Source organism: Lactuca serriola, chromosome 5, assembly GCF_051521515.1.
Source record: "Lactuca serriola cultivar US96UC23 chromosome 5, Lser_US96UC23_V15, whole genome shotgun sequence".
Taxonomy (NCBI): domain Eukaryota; kingdom Viridiplantae; phylum Streptophyta; class Magnoliopsida; order Asterales; family Asteraceae; genus Lactuca; species Lactuca serriola.
Window position 1 is genome coordinate 290,924,436 of NC_136412.1, and position 16,419 is coordinate 290,940,854.

Sequence of the window (16,419 nt, forward strand, 5' to 3'; positions counted from 1 at the left end):
TAGTGGAGCATTCATTGAGAGGGAAATCGAGTTAGCTTCGAGAGATTTTTGTTAATATGGAAGATGAAGTCGCAAGGCTTAAGGATGAGTAGAGATGGCGGTTATGGAGGATGGCGGCATGAGTTGAGCAATCAGCCGATAGTGAAGATGTCACCTTCTGTGACATGGATGGTATTATTTCCGTTTCCTGTGGGAAACATAAGAGGTGTTGAGAATTCGGTTTCCGAGCTTGGGGGTAGAACCTTGCGGGTTAGCATTGATGGCGCCCTTCCATCAGAGTATTAAGGCAGTATGTCTACCGAGAGGTAATGTTAGAGCATGAGCAGATGGTCAGCGGGGATTGAGATGGTTAAGGACAAGGATACACCCTATTTGAGCATAGTAGGGCATGTATTAGCTGCTTCGACAGACAAACAAGAAGAGGATATTGGGACGGTGGCTCTTATTGTCTATGAGGAGTATCGAGTATGGTAATGAGGACTCCGCTCTTATTACAATCCACGCGATGGAACGTTGATTGAAGAGTTGAGGATGAGGAGTATGATAGTTCATTATTTCAGGTTAAGAGTCAGAGTTACTACTGGACAGTTGAGATGTCCGATAGTGGGATGATACGAGATTCTGAATGACTAGGAGTAATCATGATGAGAAGTTTATGAGGATTTCATCTGAGATTCGGGTAATTGGAGTTGCTCGATCTCCATCGGGGAGATCATTGAGCATTAAGTATCACCTCCCAAGAGTAGGTGCGATGTTACTGGTAAAAAAAATATGTGGGATAGATTGTTGGTGAACCAATTGGTGATGGTTCGAACCCTGAGTGGGGGAGGACCGGGTGCTTTTGGGGAGATCAGAGATCTCTTGAAGAGAGGATAGAGAACTGGATATAAAGACCTGCGGTGTGGATTCCTGAGACCAGGATTATTGATGGTCAAGGCGAAGTGCAGAGCGAGATAGTGCATGTGGTACGTGTTCAAGAAAGGATGAGTGTCTGCACGGCAGGTGGCCGTTGGGCAAAGACCTTGTAGTAGGTAAGAATTTCTCGAGGTGGTTGGTTCAATGAATGGATTGTTATATGCTCTTTGGAAAGGGTAAGAGATGATCGTGTAACCAGCTTCAGAGTCGGTATGAATATCCTTGCAGAGGTTTGAGCGACATAGGAGGGAGTTTAGGATTGTCGACATCATGTTCTGAGTCATCGACGATTTCTCTGTGTTTCAAGTTGAGGATTGGGATTTTCAAAGCTATAAGATGAGTGAGAGGAAGATCAGTTGTGAGATTCTGACAAAGTACATTGCGGTATCTGAGTATGATGACGTGAGTAGGAGATCAGTGATGGTGTGCCGAGACATCCGGGTATGATGACCAAAAATTTTAGTTTATTTCGAGTCTTGAGTTATGAGATGTCGAGTGGTGTATCAAGTGTGTATGGTTCCGGTGGGGGCCCTTCAACTAATTGACATCAAATGGATTTATCTGAGAATGTGAATTGCAGCGAGAAAAAGAGGTTTTGTCACGACGGTGGTCGTCCAAAGTAGTGATGCTTTTCCTGGATGGGTGTATGTGTACCTACCTACGATGGGCCGCAGCGCATGAGTTAATGATCGTAGTGTGGTGTCAGCCTGAGGATGAGATTGTGAAGTGGTAAGAGTAAGTGCGGTAAGACTACGGGGAGCCATAGTACTCACTATTTAGTGAGGGGTGTGGTGATGCTACGGGGAGTCGTAGTACTCACTATTCAGTAAGGGGTGTGGTGATGCTACGGGGAGCCGTAGTACTCACTATTTAGTGAGGGGTGTGGTGATGCTACGGGGAGCCGTAGTACTCACTATTCAGTGAGGGGTGTGGTGATGCTACGGGGAGCCTTAGTACTCACTATTTAGTGAGAGGTTGTAGTGATGCTACGGGGAGCCGTAGTACTCACTGTTCAGTGAGAGGTCGTTGTGATACTGCGGGGAGCCGTAGTACCCACTAGTCAGCGAGAGAATGTTGTGATGAAGTGCTCTCTGATTAGAGCTTGATGCAGAAGAGTTTTAGGCTTGGGTAGCCTTAATAATTGAGTCTTTAGGAACCTGGTGGTTGGGCCAGGGGCAAGACTGTGGTCTCCATGATGGTTGGGATCCGTTATATCTTGGATTGAGTAGAGGTTGTGGCATATTGGAGGGAATCTGAGAAGTAATGTACGCGTAGATTCGTGAATCACTGGTTGTGAGTTGAGTATCAGATTGGATTTGAGTGGTTCCAATTCTGCTATTGAATCAGACTCTCAAGCTTGAGTTTGGCCCTATCTGTGTAAAGTATAAATGAGTTGATATTTCAGATTCCTGATGGTTTTCATTTGAAGTGGTTTTGGGTTGCATCTGATGTTCTAGACCTGGGAGGGTCGTTTTGATTGGTTCGAGAAGGATCACAGCATCCGTAGAGTTAGTGAATGGTAGGCGACAGAGGTCGTAAATGATGTGTGACTGCAGATCGGTTGTAGCATTGTTTGATGTAGAGTGAACTTCGTGGTGTGTACAATGTGGTTGGTTGAGATAGCTCGGTTGGATTGAATGGCTGGGGTTCCGCTTGGACTTGTGGCCATGTCGTTCAAGAGGTCGGGCGTGTAAGGGATGTTAAGGAATGATTTCGAGGATGAAATCTAACTTAAGTGGGGGAGAGTTATAACATCCCAAATATTAAATAAATAAATAAGGGTTAATATGAGTAGAAACCCTAAGATAATAATAATATGGCAAGGTGTTGGCCTCGAGGAGTTAATTGTCACGATTTAAGCAGTTGGGGGTTAAAAGTGTAAAATTCTGGAGTGGTTTGTAAATATTTTCAAAGTCAGGGGCTGATTGGTAAGTTATTGGGACTTAATTGAATAGATTTTTGGGAATGAAGGACTAGAGTGTAAATTTTGGATTCAATTTGTAATGATTTCTGAAGGCGGGGGTTATTATGTAAATTTTGTACTTTGTTTGAAGGAAATTGGGTAAGGAGGGTCTGAATGTGATAAAATGAATGGAAGTTTGGAGGGATGCGAGATCAGCCGATGATCAATATTCCCTCCCGTGTTCATGACTCAAACCCTGATCACTATTCTATTGAGCCGCCAGCGATCGGGAGTCATCCTTCTACCGCCACTCTTCTTCTTTCCGGCGAAATCGTGATCGGCGAGACCTTGGCTAGCCGTCGGAGAAGCTGCTACCAGTAGCGTCGAGCAGCACAGCGAAGTCAACCGCAAGTCGTCGTTGCCCTCCTCCGGTGAAGAGTGGATTGCTAAGCCTCGGATGTACCTCTCTCTCTTTCGTTCCGTCTTCACGTCATCCCTCCGTCGGAGGCACCAGGTAACCTTCTCGACTCCTCCTTGGGTGCGCGATGTAGTCGTTGCCATTGATGTTGGCTTATGTCGGCGTTTCTGTTGACTTGAGCGACGTCAGCCACCAAGTAGGTGGCTGAAAGCTACCATTTCGGGTTGTATAGCATGGCTGGAGTTCATGAGCATTTTGATCCAAGGTTTGGCGCACCACCATGGCAACCAACCATGGTGGCTGCCGTTTCTATTATCTCTCGCCGCCACCAGCCACCGTGGATGGTGGCTGAGGGTGTGTTAATGGGTTAATTTTGAGTGTAAGTGTTGGTTTCAGATATTACAAGGATTGGATGAGTGATTGTATGGCCGGAAAACCCCCCACGACCACCGTGAGGTGGTGGCTGCCATCGACCACCACCGCTCGAGGAGGCAGTGTGCGATGCCCGTTCTAATGAAACACTGATGGGCCTAAACACTTAATCTTGGACTGGGCTGCTTCATATTGGGCTAAGAACCCTAATTAGTGTTTAGAAAATCCTAATTTTTGGGTTTGTTGGTTTGGGCCTATTGGGACCCGCGCTTGGACCAATGGACTGAAGTTATAACTCATGACGATTTTATTGTATGATGGCTTAGTGGAATCATGGACTTAATGGGTTAAGTCATTAATGGGTTAAGTGAGAAACACTTAACCCTAATCATCATTTTATGAGGAAACCCTAATTTTTACTTGGGCCGTGTGTTGAGCCTTTTATTGGGCTTTGGTGATTAGGCCATTGATGAGCCATCCAAGAGCAGTCATGTGGACTAGAATATTTAGATGGGCTCTAGGGTAAGGCCCGTGTGAGGGTTTGGGCCCAATTTTCCAATTGGGCCATAGTTGGGCCATTAGAGGACTTTTTGTAAACCCATTTGGTATTGGGCCTTGGTGGGCCCAATCAGCTTGAGTTAGTTATGGACCGGGTTGGTGGACCATATTTAGACCTAGTATGTGAAGGTTGGTCTTAAATCCTAATGGGGTTAATTATGGGTTTTGACTCAGAGTTAGAGGCCGAAGTATAACAGCAACATTTATAGGATTTGTTCGCCAACCGAGGTGAGTCTTCTCACTATACTTTACCTTGAGTGGTAGTTATGTGTGACCGGAAGGTCTTATGTGCTTACATTGAGTATTATGTTATCCTGTTGTATGTGACATGCTATGCATTATGTCTTTGTGATTTATGCTATGCGGAGTTTATAGATCGGACCGGAGGGTCCAACGATTCATGAGGCCGGAAGGCTCAAGCAGACCGGACCGGAGGGTCCAACGACCTTAGGACCAGAGGGCCCACAGAGTTATGGGACTGGAGGGTCCCACTGAGACACATTGACCAGAGGGTCAACAGAGTTATAGCCTCGAGTGGCTAATATGTGTTATATGTGGTATTTTGGGGAACTCACTAAGCTTCGTGCTTACCGTGTTATATGTTATGTGTTTCAGGTACTTCTCAGGATCACGGGAAGGCGACAGCTTGATTGTACACACAAGATGGAGTTGTGTTCGAGTATCCTGGATTTTATTTAAATAATTGTGAACACGTGTTTTTGATAATTGAAATATTGAGATTTTGTGATATGTGTTGTTGATATTTATGTGATTTTAAAAATGAAAAATTTGTATGAAAATTTACGGTGTTACATTTGCCCTTTTATTCACAAGTGTCACGAACAGTTTGTTTCCGATTTATGGTAAGTACACATTCTTTACTCATCAAAACTCTAATTTCTAGGTTGTTTCTATGGAAAATGAGGTCGCTATCATTTGATGGGTGACTTACTCTTTGCAAATTAGTTATAGGCAGTCTTGACTCTTATTGGTTCTCTTTATTTAAAGCCTCGGAGAAAGTTATAAAAACATTCGCAAGGATTTGAATGAAATTTTTTTAGGGTGTGGATTTAGATAATAGAAAATTGACATAGATTAAAAAATAAAATGACTCAGCACCAACGGGCGCGCATGATTCCCATCTAGTTTGAATCAAAAGATCATCACAAACCCTATATATAACTAGGATCACAATGTAGCATAAAAACCCTATAAAGCATTGCATATTTTAGATTTCATGCAAAGTTTTTATTATTAGAGGATATTAAACATCTGAAAGTCATTAGTATTGATTTTCTTAATCCATATAATCTAGCAAAACAATTTTGTCATAGCATTCAACCATAGTGTAGAAATATGCAACCTTACATACAACATGGTACAAAGTTTTTATGTATTTTGTGATATGATATTGCACTTCTAGACCAAGTGTTAGGAAATTAAAAGATATTTTTCAAGACTAATAACAAAATTTAATGCCACTTATCAGGCTCTAATACCACTTGTTAGGAAGTAAAGCGGAAAACAAGCAAAACCAAAAGCACACAAGACTCATAATAAAATCCGATGTCACTTGTTAAGCTCTAATATCACTTGTTGGGAAGTAAAGCGGAAAACAAGCAAAATTAAAAGCACACAAGACACCGTATTTATGTGGTTCGGTCAAGGTGACATACGTCAATGGGCAGGAGGGGGTATTCTTTATTTCAGAGTTCTCAATACAGATGTTACAGGTACAATTCACATATATTCGTCTATCACTCTAGAATTCAAGACACTTCAAATGACGTAACATCCACCCCTATTTATACTAAATAGATCATACCTAAAATCTTAATGGGTCAAGCCTATTAGATCATAGGTCCATGAATGGTGTCAATCAATCACAATCTGACATGCGGTAGCTTCTGGAACATCCATCCATGACATGTAACACATAAGCATTAACAGCACACATGATGGAGCACCATGAGCCATAGTGGAGCATCATGATGCATAGGTAGCACAACATGAAATTAGTGGCCCAACATCCATCATGGTGGCACAACATGGTGTATACCTTGAGCATCACCAACTTCTAAGCATGTGTGGCTCCTCAAGGATACCATGGCACATCAAGGAACCAAAATGACGCACCTTGCACCAAGATGGCACATCTTGCATAATGATGGCCCATCTTGTGCAAGGATGGTGCAACATCCTTCAAGCATGGAGCAACTTCCTTCTAAGTGGCACAACTTCCTTCCAAGGTTGCACAAGATCCTCAAGGATGTGCAAGATCTTCAAGGCTGGTGCAACTTCTTCCACTTTGGCATAACATCTACCAGAGTGGTGTAACATGATCCAAAATGGCACAACATGTATTCCAATAGCGCAACATGTTTGCCTAATGGCGCAACATGCTTGCCAATTGGCCCAACACTTAATCAAATGGTGCGACTATTCCTAAGTGCTCCAAACCTCTTCCAAGTGCTCTATACCCCCTTTTAGACAATTTGTTCCTTTGACACTTGACTTGTTCCTTTGTCAGATTATTCATTCCCTTCTCAGATAATCAATTCCTTTGTTACATGCTCCATGAACCCCAAGTGCTCCATTGAGTTCCAAGTGTTTCATTGAACTTAAATGCTCCAAATGCTCAAGTGACATTTAATAATTTCCACCTTGACTTGAGCATCCTCTAAACTCCACCTTAAAAAAGAACATTCTCTCCCTTCCTACCATCAAGCCTCGAAGGGGCTTACCACCTGCGAACATCAACAAAGTCCAAAAAAGCTTGAACTTCTCTCTGGCCAATGTCCTTGTCACCATATCTTACGGATTCTCCTTGGAACTAGACTTCTGAATGCATAATCTATCATAGAACATGATGTCACACCCCCAAACCAGACGACGGAAACGTCTGGGGGCTTGTGCGTGACTTCATCCTTGTAGTATCATCACATAGTATATAATTGAAACATAACATCATCATCATCACACATGTAATATAAAAACATACATTGTTTACATTGAGTATTATGTTTGAATATTACATGCCAAAATAGTTAAAGTATGATGAAACAAAATATAACAAAATATCCATTAGTTTATTCCGCTCAATCTGCTTCAACGGTTTCCTGAGAATACAAGTTAATTTAAAAAGGTCAACATAAAAATGTTGGTGAGTTCATAAGCATGTTTGAGAAAATGATTTGTATAATTTTGTAATCACTAGAAAATCCTATATTTTCTTAAAACAATTTAGTATGTTTGTGAAAATGATTTGTATAACTTTGTATTGCCAGAAAAATCTTGTATTTTCTGAAAAACAGTTCAGTATGTTTGTGTCCGATCTTGTATTAATGCATGTGTGTTATTGTTTAATAGTATGCAAAAGAGAATGAAGAAAAAAAAAGAGAATGTACAAAGAATGCCCCCGGACAACCCTATGTTGTCTGTAAAAGAGAATACTGGTATACCTAACCCCGAGGTTGAGTACCAACACAAGTATGTTCCCGAGTAATCCATTTAGAAAAGAGAATGGTCTCCCGTAAATTTATAACGTTAATTCCTCTAAGTGAGTCGTTATAACCATACTAGATAATGACATATCCGCTTGTCTTGGCGTTGTTGAACGCCGACGGAAAATAGAATAAGGTTTTTGTCACCCTAGACTGGCCTAGTCTAACTGTAGCGAACATCTCAGGTGTGGGGTGTTATCCCCGTATAGATCTATACACAAACCCCCGCCCTCCCTCCAAGAGACTTTGGTTGTAACTACCGGCTACGATCGTATACTCAATACGTGTCAACCGACACGTCTCACTAGATCCTTAACCGAATTTACGTGAAGAGAAACATATAAAACACATTCTAGGCCCAATGAACCATGTAAGTGAACAACTAAGGCTCACTAAATATGTAAGTCATTTCCAGGCCCAAAAGGATTGAGATTATATAACATGGGTCCAAAATATATGTAAAAGGACAATTAAGGCCTATTTTACATGTAAGATATTTACAGGCCCAAATAGCACGCAAAGAGTATCCAAGGTCCGTCGAGCATGTTATTGGGTCAATGAGGACCAATAAACATATAAAAAGTATTCATGACCTATCAAACATATAAATGGGTCCCTAAGGCCCAATAACCATGAGAATTACATAAGTAGCACGTCTGTTATTATATTGCCAGTTTTAGCTCTATTATTTACCAGAATGATATAAAAGGCCCACTTTTTGTAAATATGACATTCTTGGCTCATTAAGCTAAAAAATTTCAATTAAAGCCCAATTTTGGTAAAAATAACATTCTAGGCCCCTTTTTAGAACAAAACTTGCATTTAAGGCTATTTTTTGTAAAAAAAAAACATTTTTAACTCACTTTTGTCAAAAAATATCATTTTTGGCTTGATTTTTATAAAAATATGTATTTTCGGCCATTATAGATAATTTCATCTTTTTGGCCCAAATTTTTATAATTTCACATCTTTATCCCTTCTTAACAAAAATTTACATTTTTGGCACAACTTTGTTGAAAATGACATTTAAGCCCACAAAAGATCCAAAATTACAATTTTTGGGCCCAAAACCGTGAGAAGCCCAAATAGGGCCCATTTATGAAAATGTTTACCTTTTTAGTCCTTGTAAGGTCTCAATTGTTGAAATTAGCCATGTTTAGCAAAAAAATCCTTTTGAACCCCTTACTAACTGTGAGTTACATAGATAATCCATACTTTTGTCATTTTGTCGATTTTAGCCCTTTTTTATGAAGTTTTTCTTAGCTTTAAGTAACTTATATGTATTTTAAACCTTTTTCTTGTAAGATAAGTTGAAATAAGTGTTATGTTATACCAATATTATCATCTTTTAGTAGAACTTTAAGTTCATGAATTTTACAACACATAAACACATATAACTAGAAAAACACACAAAATCTTGCATACACACATAGATCTACACAAAACAACTTGTATTCTCCCCCAAAACAAAGTAAAAATCGAAAATAGGGGTATGAACTCACATTTCTTTTGAAGTTTTCGGTTTTTGGCGAGGAAATGAGAAGATCTCGGCCCTAGTAAGCTTCTTGAGAAGGTTTTCGAGATCTATGGAGTTCTAAGAGTATAGATCATGAAATGATGTGGGTTAAGAAGAGATTTTTGGTGTAAAATTTAAGTTAAACTATAGAGTCAAACAAAAACTTACCAAGAGTGATGAGCTTTGATGAAGAGTTCTTGATGTGCCCTTAAAACTCACGAAAACTAGGAGGATGGAGGGGGGGAAGTTCTTTGTGCTAGAAAGGAAAAAGGATGAGAGAATCTTGAGTTTGAAAATGAAGAGTGATGGAGGCTCTTATGGCCGAGAGTGAGAAGAGAGGAGAGAGAAGGACTAGACCTTTCATGGAAGTATGGGATTGGGTAATTACATGAGGTGTATTAAGCTTAATTGCATGAAGGATATTAATGAGGTGTCATGATCTTAATATGCCTCCATATTTCATTTCTCCTTCTTTTTTTTGTTTTAATTGGGTTGAGAATGGGGGAAAGGAAAAAGGGAATGAAAGAGTTTGAGCCTTTTTTTGGTTTAGTTCGAACTTATGAGGCCTAATATGAAGGTTTTCGACCCATTGGGCCCTTATAAGGGTTCATGGCCCAATAGTGATAAAGAAAAGGGTCTACGGCCCAATGAAGCCCAATAAGATAGTTTACATCCCATTAGGGCTTATGAAACCATTTACGACCCATCATGGCCCATGAGAAGTAAGATGAGTCATTCTAGGTCCACATGACCCAAAATACTTTAGTTTCATGAATGTGGGTTCAATTAGAGCCTAAATAGGGTTCCTTGGCCCGAAATAGCCAAATTGAAAGTTTACTGGTCCATTAGGCCCAATTAAAGGATCATAGTCCATAATAATTTTGAACCAGGATTCTTAAGGTTTTCAACCCATAATTGAATATATGAGATGTATTGTATTAGGTTTTGAACTTCATTCAAGAGTTTTGGTTCAAATGGATGATTTCAATTTAGCATATAGTATGATATTCACTTAGAGTAAAAGTCTTACAATAGTTGATGTTTACATGAAAACAGAATTTCCCAGCTAAAAATGCTAGTTGTGACACATGATAGGCTTCTCCACTTTTAAAAGAAAACTTTGAATGAGACCAACCACCAATAATCTTCTTTTCTCCATATCACTTTCATGGTATGAGTCTATCAATCCAACCAAAATTGTATGTCGTGCATTGGAACCATACACCAAACAAACCCTATATAAAACTAGGATAACAAAGTAGCATAAAAAACCTATAAAGTATTGCATATTTTAGATGTCATGCATAGTTTTTATTATTAGTTAATATTAAAGAATTGAAAGTCATTAGCATTGATTTTCTTAATCCGTATAATCTAGCAAACAATTTTGTCAATAACATTCAACCATATTGTAGAAATCTTTATGAGTTGGCTTGCGTGTATTTGCTATTTGCAGGTAACAATCTTACATAGAACATGGTACAAAGTTTTTATGTATTTTGTGATATCATAGACATATATATATATATATATATATATATATATATATATATATATATATATACATGTATATATAATTTTTATTTGAAATGAAACATTTTAAAATATAGTTGATTTATGTTTGAATATCATAGACTTTAAGACTGAGATCATATATCATTCAAACAATGTATATATCTATTTTACTTGACAATTGTTTATCATTTACCGCAATTGAAGCATCTAATGGAGAATTTGCTGTCTTTTTTTATCAGTAACGAAATGATACACACAATTCTTTTTTTGGTGTCGCTATAATTGTTTGTATCAAGATGTTTTATACTAAGTATTTAACACTTGTATAAAAATATTAATATTATATTTGTTGGAAATAAAGATAGTTCAATTTTGATAAGTCTTTTTGACATAAACAATGTGTCTATTGGTGGTGTTTTACATCACATTAATTGTGTAACACTAAAAAATCACCATAAATTAAAATTTTCAAAACCAACAATGAATCAATATTGTTTACAGAAAGAGTCATTGTTTCAAAAGCATTATTTTAAATCAGAGTTTTCCCAAGACCTAAAGACATAAAAACAGGAAGTTGTGTACGATCACGCCTTCGCCTTCCCACGATCCTCGAAAGCACCTGAAACCATAAACTAAAACTGTAAGTCAAAGCTTAGTGAATTCCCCCAAAGTACCACCACACAAACATATAATCAAACATATAATGGGTCCATAACCTAACCTTCCGGTTGGATTACCTACGGCCCATAACCTTTCGATTGGTTTGCTCCATACATAACGGGCCTACAACCTCCTGGTTAGATTGCCCTCGGCCCACAACCTCCTGGTTGGAATGCCCCCGACCCACAACCTTTCAGTTGGAATGCCCCGGTCTGTTAACTGATAGCACAAAGTAGTAAAATCTCAACCCCACCGTACCATGTCGACATATACATAACAAATAACATATATCCAATAATAGATAATCATATAAATTGTTAACAGACTACCAGACAGATCTACAGATCTCTAACATATAGTAACTACCATGATACACAACTAAAGGGGTCGACATTTGTGCCTTCGACCCACATGCATAATGAGGAAAACCCAGATCTCATTTGGAATGCAAACAGAATAAAACTCTGCTCTGAAAATAAGCTCAACGATTAGCTAACCAAAACCAAGAACTTACTCTTTAATTAACATCTCAAATACCCAAAATACCCCTAGGTCAACTTGGTCAAAACTCTAGTCAAAGGTCAAAGTCAACAAGTCAACCCAACCGAGTACCCGAGCCTTGACCGAGATCGGGCAGTTGACCTCATATGCTCGGCGTACGCAGAGGTACTCACCGAAGTCATACTTTCCATATTAAGAGCTTAATACTTCGACTTATTACATCCAAATGCAGATCCAATGCCAAAATACTACTAAGAGTCATAAAGCTTCCAACTTTATGACTTTGCATGCCCAATAAGTGCTTAATACACAAAATCCCAACTTATTAAAACCTTAAGACCATGTAGAGCATGTGTGGGGAAAACTAAGCATTAAGATCACATTTTATGACTCAAGACCCCTCATAGGGTCTGAAAGGACAACTTATTCGATCAAGAGCATGCCATGCTCAAGAATCAACATGATTGGGACCAAAATGTTCATAACTTCAAGGCTAACAAGATCTAAAACAAATCATCATCAAGTTTTGAGCTTTTTACCTTAAAATGATGCTAAATGGTGGGGAGATTCTGGATCTAAGATGCCTCACTTATCCAAGGTAGTCGTCTCTTTTTCTCATTCCTTCTTAAGCACCAAAAGTACCCTCACAAGCTCAAGAACACTCTCAAGGTGGATTAGGGTTCTAGATGGATGAAATCGCAAGTGGAGGCTGAAGGGTGAATGAGAAATGAGGAGTTAATGATGTTTATATATGGACCAAATCCTAAAAATTAGGGTTTGAGGATTTATGATGTACGCCCTGCGTATGCGGTGTATGCCCAACATATTAGGGTCCGCCCCAGTACGTCCAACATACTAACTCTTTGGCTAAAATCATTTAAATGCCACTATGGACCATTCTCGCAATCTTTTTAAAAACACAAGGGGTAAAATACAATATTCCTTCCTACATAGGGTTAAAATTAAAAATACTCATCATCGGGATGTTATAGATTGCTCTTCTGCAAGGATTCAATTTATTATTAAAACAATCGATTTTACATGAATCTCTTCTTAAACATTAAAATGAAAAATATATAGCCATAAATAAAGATATATTTGAAATAAATTGTAATATTTATGTTTTAAAAAAAAGAGATTCTAGTCTATGTTAATGATTACCAGACAGGATAAGAAAAATATGTTATGGATTATCTATTGACTCATTATAATTAAAACAAAAAGAACCTTTGTATTCTGAAAGTGAGAAAAATACACATAACTATTACTTGATGCAGCAAAAAAATTGCAAATTTTAAAACACTTATTTACTAAACTGATTATGTATTAATCTTCTGATGAATAATTGATAGTTCGTTTGTCTAAATCGTTATTTTTGTCATCTATTGGACTAAATTTGTAATAAATTGAAGATATATGGGCCAAAAATGTTAAGGTAAAAGTTTAATGGGTATAAGCAAATATTAAGATATAATGTAGGGACGAGTTTTCTAATATCGTCTCGTAACAAGCTGGGAACTTTACCGCTCTAAAACCTCCCCTCCCCACTCCCTTTTTAAGCCGCCACCACCTCGCGTATTTATCACTTCCGTCGCCTCCGCACTCTGAAACACTTACCAGTTCGCCGGCGATCGTTGTTACATCGACGGAGATAGTAATTAAACTTATCTATTTCTCATTACTCTTCATCTCCAACGTTTTGGAATAGGATCAGAGATTGCATATTCAAAGAGAATCGAGTTTTGATTGTTTTGATTATGATTGTTTTGCGATGAATTTATTCCTTCTCTATTGGCAGAAACCTGCTGAAGTCGTTTGAGAAATGCAGATGGATGAGAACACTGGCAATGGTGCCTCAAAACCTCCGAGAAAGGTCTGTTCACTGTGCTTTTTTTTTTTTCAGAACTTAAAATATGATGGTTTTTATCGGAATGAATATGAATTTAGATGTCAAGCTTTGATGTAACCTTAATATGATCGAAAATTGGTTGATTTCAGATGAAGTTCAAGCCAAAAGCGCCTCCTAAAAGAGAGCAAAAGCTACTTTTACCCAAACCGTGAGTATTGATCTTATAGTTTGTAAACTTGGTTATATTATATACAGATGCACAACTTGATCAATGTTTATGTGTTGTTGTATGACATTAATGACTGATATGATTATAGTTGTCAAATGGGAACATAATATGCAAACCTCGAGTTTTTCTCTTTGCAAATAGTAAGAAAAATGTTCATTTAATTTGACATTGAGGTAGTTTATGTGAATGGAGTAAATACATACCAAGAAAACTCACTTAAATATTTTAATCATCCAATAACTTGTATGTGCCTAGTGAAAAGTTTGAAGATGATGAAGCTGATGATGAGAAGGCAAAAGAACTGATGAAGATGTTCAAGGTATGTCTAGTCTTGAATTCGATTTCATTTATCTTATTATGCTCTCAACTTTGCCTCCCATACATCACATTGGAGTTCTCAAGATTTTCCATTTAACTCTCTGATTTATCCGATTTTAAAGCTCCTTGTTTTTGCTCATTTGCAGGAAACTTCTAACAGGCCAAAATTCAAAACTGAAACCAAGCGTAACTTTCCTTCTTCTTCATCACTTTCCTCCTTCTTCCTCACATTTATTCCCCTCTCAGTTTTGGTGTTTATCTCTTTTCAAGATTTTAACTTTTAAGCAACAACAGAATATAGTCTCACTCTGTATACACCATAATTGCAGCTTCAGCTCGAGTTTCATCATTTAACTTTGGTACCAAATCTGGAGGTGGAAATGCTGCAACCTCAAGCATTGGAGCAAAAGAATACAAGGAACCATGGGTAGGTTAAATACAGACTGAATTTCATCTTTCTGTAGTTTCCATTATTATCACTTTGAAAACTATTTTCTCTTTAAATTTTTTTTCTTCATGTTTTGTTAAACTATACTTCAGGATTATTACAAGTACTATCCTGTTACTCTACCTCTAAGGATTCCATACTCAGGAAATCCAGGTATGTTTTAATTTTAAATATAAACCTGCTTTTATAGAATACATGTAATTTATTCATCATTTTTTTTTTTTAAATTATAGAGCTTCTGGATGAACAAGAATTTAATGAGGAGTCAGAAACCAATGCATACAATGAATCCTCTGTAAATCCCGCTGAAGAACTTGGTTTACTGGTTGGTTACTTTCACTTATGAAATTTCATTTTTTATACATGGATGCATAAAAAAATATAAAATATAAAAAGAAAGAAATTTGACAGGAGGAAGACTTGGAAAAGAAATTAATTTTCTTTCAACTACCAGCAACAATGCCTATTCCAAATCAATCTGTGAAAACAGAGGGAAAGCCATTGAAAAATGCTTCAAAAGCTTCCAGTTTGAATGAAGTTCCTGCAGGATCTATGGGCAAAATGTTGGTGTATAAAAGCGGTGTTGTCAAACTCAAATTAGGTGATCATTTATTCAATGTGAGTTCTCTTAGCAATCAATGTACTTTCGTTTCATATGTTTATTATAGCTTCTTACTTTTGTAAAACTATAATCTTCTAATAAGTTAAAATAGAAATTATAAAGAAATGAACGGGGTGCAGGTTTCTGGAGGTTTGGATTGTTCATTTGCACAGGATTTGGTTGTGATGAACAGTGAAGAGAAATATTGTTGCAATGTTGGAGAACTTAATAAGCGTGTCGTTATCACCCCAGATATTGAATCTGTCCTTGACAACATGGATATATCATAAGTATTACTCATTTTTTTTTTACAAATGGAAGAAGTTTTGACTGAATACATTTTCTGATTATTCATATATCGATTTTTTACTCTTTATTCATATTATTATTTATTTTATCTAATCAAGTTTGGAGTTTGTGTATATTTTTTTTACACGTGTATGTTTATGTTGGGCATGTATGGTTTATGTATGCACACATACATATACATATACATATAATCAGCTCTTGTTCTTAATATTACTTGTTTATTATGGCATTGTATGTTTATTTCTTGCTATTTACCCATTGTACTTCCAAGATTTTTCTTATAAAATCATTGTACTTAACTACTATCCAAGTATAACATTGTATTTCCTGTTACTTTTATTAGGGTATTGCACTTTGTAAATCTAACCAATTGTATGATTTATGTTTCAATTGCTTTATTATTAAGACAATGTACTTTATTTTCATGTCATTCCTTAAATTTACAAAAAAAAAAGGTTTTAAACACACATAACTTTTGATAAATAAAACCCATTAATAAGTTTCTAAAAAGCACATTGTTGTTTCTGGAAAAGGGTTATAAGAAACAAATAAATGAAAGTGAGATGCTATATTACAATAAGACTCTCTTTGATGTGTTTGCATCATGACTAAAAAAAAGAATATTATGGTAAAGATCCGACGGAGGTGTCATACAACCATACTTATAAGTCTTCAACATGTTAAAAGATCATCACTAGCCCAATTGAACCAATATTATTATCTAAAAGAAGTTAGATTGTTCTACAATGCTTTAGAAGATTCTAGACATTATGGAAGACTATGGAAAGTTTCGGTTAATATTGG

The 16,419-nt window shown here is 37.4% G+C and overlaps 1 protein-coding gene across 1 annotated transcript; it reads left to right on the forward strand.

Moving 5' to 3' along the window:
* The first annotated feature begins 13,378 nt into the window (after positions 1-13,378).
* On the forward strand, positions 13,379-15,686 carry LOC145051708 (RNA polymerase III RPC4). The gene is made up of 10 exons (XM_078999551.1): positions 13,379-13,515; positions 13,660-13,734; positions 13,860-13,918; positions 14,195-14,258; positions 14,404-14,443; positions 14,587-14,684; positions 14,798-14,858; positions 14,939-15,030; positions 15,117-15,323; positions 15,447-15,686. Exons 2-10 carry the CDS (start codon positions 13,684-13,686, stop codon positions 15,594-15,596), a joined length of 822 nt encoding a protein of 273 aa, XP_078855677.1. The 5' UTR covers positions 13,379-13,515; positions 13,660-13,683; the 3' UTR covers positions 15,597-15,686.
* Positions 15,687-16,419: the final 733 nt, after the last annotated feature.